Raw genomic sequence first — 6,028 nt, 5'->3', positions numbered from 1 at the left:
GCCTCCACCCTGCGGTTAAGGAGGACGTTCTGCTCGGTCATTAGATCTAACCGAGCTGTGAAAACGGTGAGGATTCGCTGCAACTCACCGATCATTCCTCCTGCGGACGCCTGTGCGCCCTGTTCTTCCATTGGCCGTTCAACAGCCGCTTGACGCCCCTCGGGATCCATGACGTTGGCCGAGATATCCTGTTGGGAAAGTGTAGGAACACGGACCCACAACAGGGGCGCAAATGAACGGACAATGGAGGAAGTCAAATAACAACACTTTACTGTTGTGAAGAAGCACAACCAACACGGCGAATAACAATCATAATCAAGTAGTCAATTCACAATAAATGTGTCACGTGGGCAGGCTCGAAGATAAGAGACGTCTGTCCAAAGCAGAACCGGAACCACACGATTTCCTCTGCCACCGAACCCCGGGAATACTGGAGCCGCCGAGTCCCGAACACCCAGGTGGCCACTGCCTCCGCTTGTCGGATCTGGTACTGCTGGCGAGGAACAAAAACAGTTAGATGTGGGTGCGCGTGCACCCAGCAACACGTATGGTGGGAAAACCACCTCCACCTCTCGTCGAAAAAGAAACAGAATATCTGTTGTCCAACACACACAAGCAATAGATATTCCTGTTAGTAACACAGTCAGCTGAGATCGTTACCTCCTTGGTAGAGCGATATCTCGGCAGAGAAGTGGAGATGACGTCTTGCAGATATACCGCTGCGGATCAGAAGATTGGTAACAGCTGTCGTAGGTGACAGCTGTCACCCCGGCTGCTCCTGTGAGATGGCAGCGCCCTCTGGTGCCTGGAGCCCGCACTCCAGGCAGGGTGCCCTCTGGTGGTGGTGGGCCAGCAGTACCTCCTCTTCAGCGGCCCACACAACAGTTATTCTGACTTCTGATCTCTGTTTAAACAGCTTTTTGAGCCAAAGAAAAAGCTTTTGTTCAAAGGAAGAGCGTTTATTTTGTCCAATGATGAAAGACGGGATTATGTCATTACTCCTAACAGGAGGTGCACACATCTCCTCCACTCCTGCCAGGCAAGTCGCCACCTTTTTTCCAGGCCTGCTCCTGCTTTGGAGTCAGATGAGAAGATCCTGGACTTGAACAGTTTTTCCTTCAGACTGTGGTTTTGGATTGCAGCATTTTCCCCACTCCTGAAGGAGGAGAGGGCGGCTGTGAGGGGGAGGAGGGAGGTATAAATCGCACACTTCCACGTTGAAGCAGCCATATTCAGTAGCTGTAACCATGATGTTCAAAGGCGTTTGCCTCCTGCTTGGAGTCCTACTACTGGTCAAGTGCTCATTCCAGCAGACACCCCCAAAGAAGAAGGGTCCAAAAAAAGGTAGCTGGACTAATAATTCCCCTTGCAACTTATCTGCCTCCAGACCTGAATTTACACACGTTTTCACCAAATGATTCCATTTTTTGCAATCTGTTGAATCAGATGCAGCAAAGGATTCTGCCATCGAGGATCTACAAAAACAGATCAATGACATCGTGCACGAGGTCAACCTGCTGAAGGAGCTACAGGCCCTGCAAGTCAGGTAACAGCAGATCTCATACAGAGTTACTGAAATCATTTTGCATGAAAATTGCAGTAATCACCTTTACACAATAACGGACCCAGGGTTTGGACTTGATTTCAGTTTAGGTAGGGTAAACGTGACATCAGTAAATATGAGGGTTTTAAAGTGACCATGCACTGCAAAATCTCAAATTCTTACAAAGTAGATTTTTGTTAATTGTCAAAATATGAGAGGTCTTTTTTTAACAGGTGTGACTTGTAATCCAGATAACACGTACTTTCTGAAAATAATGCATCTTAAATATCTTTAATTTTCACTTGTTCCATTGGCAGTTTTACTTGTTAGAATTTTAAAACATGGCTTTCATGTTTTCAAATCATGTTTTCAAATTTCAAATCTTCAAATAAAATAAGTGAAACTTCAACAAGTGAAAATCAGTGTCGCAGACCAAACGTCCGCCCCTAAAAATCAGTCCGCCTTTTGCATCTGCGCATGCATCATTTCGGACCACAGCAACACGACTGAGGCGGAGTCTCTTCAACCAAAGCAATCAAATAGATTAATGGGATTATTAACCATCAGATGATAAAGGCAAAATCTCTTAAATCATTCTAAATTCAGTTTTAAGCAGAAATGAGGAAAAATTCCATGGCTCTTTGAAATGTCCGACGCACAGTTAATGCATCAGCTAGCAGCTTGTTTAGCCGCGGCGCTCTGATCGCTTCCGCTGCCTTTTATGATGAAATAATGCTGAATTTATGTGAAAATGATTATTGTACAAAAGCTTCAGATATCTGTCATTGAGATAGATGATTACTGGAGGCAGTTTTAAGCAAAAACGAGGTGTTATTCTGTGAACCGCGTCATCAGTGGGGACCAGTTTTTGGGAGACTGTTCAGTCTGCGACACCAGCTTGACACCTCCAAAATTTTATATAACTATAGAGTACTTGGAAAAAAATATGCAATGTTCCAAAGAGACCTCATGGAAGTGCAGCCAGTCGTCGTCACCAGCATCTCCCAGATTAGCCAATATTAGCGGCACCAATTGATAAACGTGGTATTTCACCTTCCATCCACCCCCAAAAAAATCAAAACACTACAGCAACATGTCAACAGACAGCAGTACTGTGTGCATAATTTGTGAACTTATGTCTAAGATTGAGAGAAATGCTTAAAAAAAACTGTTGTTTGAATTGTGACGTCGGGGGGGGTCCTGGGGACCATAACTGGGAAATTCCAATCTCCAAATACAAATGGAATACACAATTACACGTTACATATGTTACGGAAGTCCATATGTGGTATTCTTTTTGTTGTTAGACACGCCCAGTGGGCCGGGCTGCACTTTGCGGAAGAGAAAGAGATGTAGAGCAGCAGCTCTTTTCTTTTAATCCACCAGACTTTTTTGTGTGTTTATTTTTGTGGATGCATCAGCTTCGGTGTCTATTTCATACTGATGGCTACAATCTTTAGCATTTGTTTCCAAGACACTTAGTGACCTACAGTATATTGGAATTTTGAAAAGGTGTGACTCCTGTAAAGGGGTTATTAAATGCATTCATATATAAATTGGAATTAGGATTCAGAGGTTTGCATCCAAAGAAAAAATACACAGATGGGTTACCATGTGTATTCTTTGAAGCTTTATTCTGGAGAACATGTGGGGAATCTTTGACTCCTAATGTGGAAGAAAAGATCTTATCCACTTCCAAAAATCAAGCATGCAAATGCAAAAAAATAAAAATGTTTACTATGTAGGATCTCATGGTGATGTCCTGATAGAACCCAAAGCATATCTATTATCTACAAAGAAAACCAGTGAAAGCTGACATTCTCGTAGTCTGTTTCCACTCAGATCTAGTCAACATTCTAACCACATGCATCACATTTTCCCCTTCAGTCTGTCTGAAAGGCGTCAAAATCAACAAGTGTTTCCTGGCTGACACAGAAAAGAAACGCTATCACTCTGCCAGTGAAGACTGCAACGCCCGGGGCGGTGTCCTCGGCACACCCACGTCCAGATACGAGAACGACCAGCTCAGAGACTACATCCACCATAGGATCGGCCCAGATGAGCAGGTCTGGCTGGGCGTCAATGACTTGGTGACGGAGGGCGCCTGGGTGGACCAAACTGCCTCCAGCATTGCGTACACAAACTGGGACACGTCCAACTCTGTCCCCTCAGCCCAACGGCGACAAGTCCCAGAACTGCATCGCTCTATCCGGGGCATCTGATGGTAAGTGGTTTGACGAGAACTGTCGTGATGAGAAGGTGTCAGTCTGCCAGTTCACTATCGTCTGAGCAGGCCAACCTGATCGTGCATGGTTACAAACGCTTTGTGTGTAATCTCTCTGCTTTCCCTGCTATTCTAAAAGGAATTTTGACAGCAGTGGTTCTCACCTGGTTTGGCACTGGGTGCAACATTCTGATACCAAAGTCACAGCTGGAGTTATTTTTACACAAAGTAATCTGGAGATGTGTCATTTGTAGCATTTTTGTGGCCACAGTGAAAACAGGATGATAATGGGTAAGAACAGGCAAGGGATTGTGGGATATCCCAATTGAGTCAGTGATATGTCTTAAGTTATATACTACACTCACTGACCACTTCATCAGGTACACCTGTTCAGTTGCTTGTTAACACAAATAGCTAATCAACCAGCCACATGGCAGCAACTTAGTGCATCTAGGCATCTAGACGTGGTGAAGACGAAGTGCTAAAGTTCAAACCGAGCATCAGAATGGGGAAGAAAGGGAGTTTAAGTGACTTTGAACGTGGCCTGGTTGTTGTTGGTGCCAGATAGGCTGGTCTGAGTATTTTAGAAACTGCTGATCTACTGGGATTTTCACTCACAACCATCTCTAGGGTTGATAGAGAATGGTCCAAAAAAGAGAATACATCCAGTGAGCAGCAGTGGTATGGATGAAAATGCCTCGTTGATAGAAGTCAATGAGCAGATTGATTAAATAGGTGACTGTGGGATGCTATCGTGTTAATAGGGACCAACATCTCTGAGGACTATTTCCAACACCTTGTTGAATCTGTGCCATGAAGAATTAAGGCAGCTCTGGGGGAAAAAAACAGGGGTCCAACTCTGTACCAGTAAGGTGTACCCAATGAAGTGGTCAACAAGTCTATGAATGTATACTCAAAAATATGGTAACCATGTTCCCAGTGATATCTGAAGTTAACATTGGATGTTAAACATATGAGATATCAGTATTCTTGTAGAAATGTTCATAGGTTCTGGTAATGTTTTAATTACAAATGGCATTAGTTCTGTAACTCCTGGTTTAAACTAAGGCATCCCGTAAAGAGTGTTTTGTCTAAACCTACATGAGCCCAGAATGACAAGTGACATGCGTTTCTTTGAGTTCATTTCAGTTTGCTAGTTTTGTAGTCATATATGATGTCTAGCCTGATATAACCAAACATTACATCAATAAACAATTTTAAAAAATTTACTAGTCTTTTGTAAATTGGATAAATTGAGATCACTTACACTTTTAGATCTGTATTACTGTTAGTCCGGATGCTTCAAACGTACATTTGAAGCCTCCGACTCCATTAACAAAGTGAGGCAACTGGATCACAGGGATCAGGAGTGGATCCTGCTGGTGAATATGACAGGTTTTGTTTACCCTCCTGTTACTAAATTGCTGTGTTCCTGGTTGTACAAACCAAGAGGAATTGGGGCTGTACACCTCATTTGGACACAAAAAAAAAGGGGGGGGGGATTTACAATAGATATAAAACCATTACTACGTAGAGACAAATGGCTAATAGTGCAAATTTGGTTCTCCTTTAGATCCGGGGGGTCATTTTAAGATGAATAAACAGGATTATCTGTCATTGTCAAAACTTAAGCACTTGTATCACAGCCAAGTGAACTTTGACAATGCAGCTAAAAAAAAAAAAGTGTGCGACCAGTATTAATTTGTTAAAAATAACCTCCGTGGGACAATACATCTGGCTGAAAGGTCCCTATAGTCTTTCCGCTCTCTCCTCCAGCCATCCTGTGGTCAAAACCCATTTCACAAGGTTTGAAGACAACTCAGGAAATCAAACATCGCTGCGCACACACACTAAAGTGACAGAGTTGGATCATACACATAAACAATTCATTTATCAAATGTATTTGTCAGAATTTATTACAAAGAAATTTAATTACAGATCATTTAAAAAATAAAAAGCACCAAAAATACCCCCCCCCACTGTCCCTGCTTTTGAATTCATGGCAGACTAGCAGAGATTTAACAAACATTTACCCTTATTTGATCATCAGGTGTTAATGACTTATGAAGGTCTGCAAGTTTTTTGTTTTTTAAAAAAGGCTTTAAATAGTGTAACTTGCTGCATTCTCCATCCTGGTAGATAGGGGGCATGTTTCTAACCCGTGTGACTGTAAGCTGTAACCTCAGTTTGGATTTTTTATATATATATATATATATATATATATATATATATAGACACACACACACGGTTTGCGATCATGT

The 6,028-nt window shown here is 42.7% G+C and overlaps 1 protein-coding gene across 1 annotated transcript; it reads left to right on the top strand.

Annotated features, from left to right (window-relative positions):
* The first annotated feature begins 942 nt into the window (after positions 1 to 942).
* LOC117501909 (tetranectin-like) lies at positions 943 to 4,261 on the top strand. The gene is given in 4 exon segments (XM_034160869.1): positions 943 to 1,344; positions 1,447 to 1,541; positions 3,427 to 3,702; positions 3,704 to 4,261. Coding segments are annotated over 4 exon segments (597 nt in total). The 5' UTR covers positions 943 to 1,247; the 3' UTR covers positions 3,833 to 4,261.
* Positions 4,262 to 6,028: the final 1,767 nt, after the last annotated feature.

The sequence above is a fragment of the Thalassophryne amazonica genome, chromosome 20, assembly GCF_902500255.1.
Source record: "Thalassophryne amazonica chromosome 20, fThaAma1.1, whole genome shotgun sequence".
Classification (NCBI taxonomy): Eukaryota; Metazoa; Chordata; class Actinopteri; order Batrachoidiformes; family Batrachoididae; genus Thalassophryne; species Thalassophryne amazonica.
This window is presented reverse-complemented; position numbering and strand designations above follow the sequence as displayed.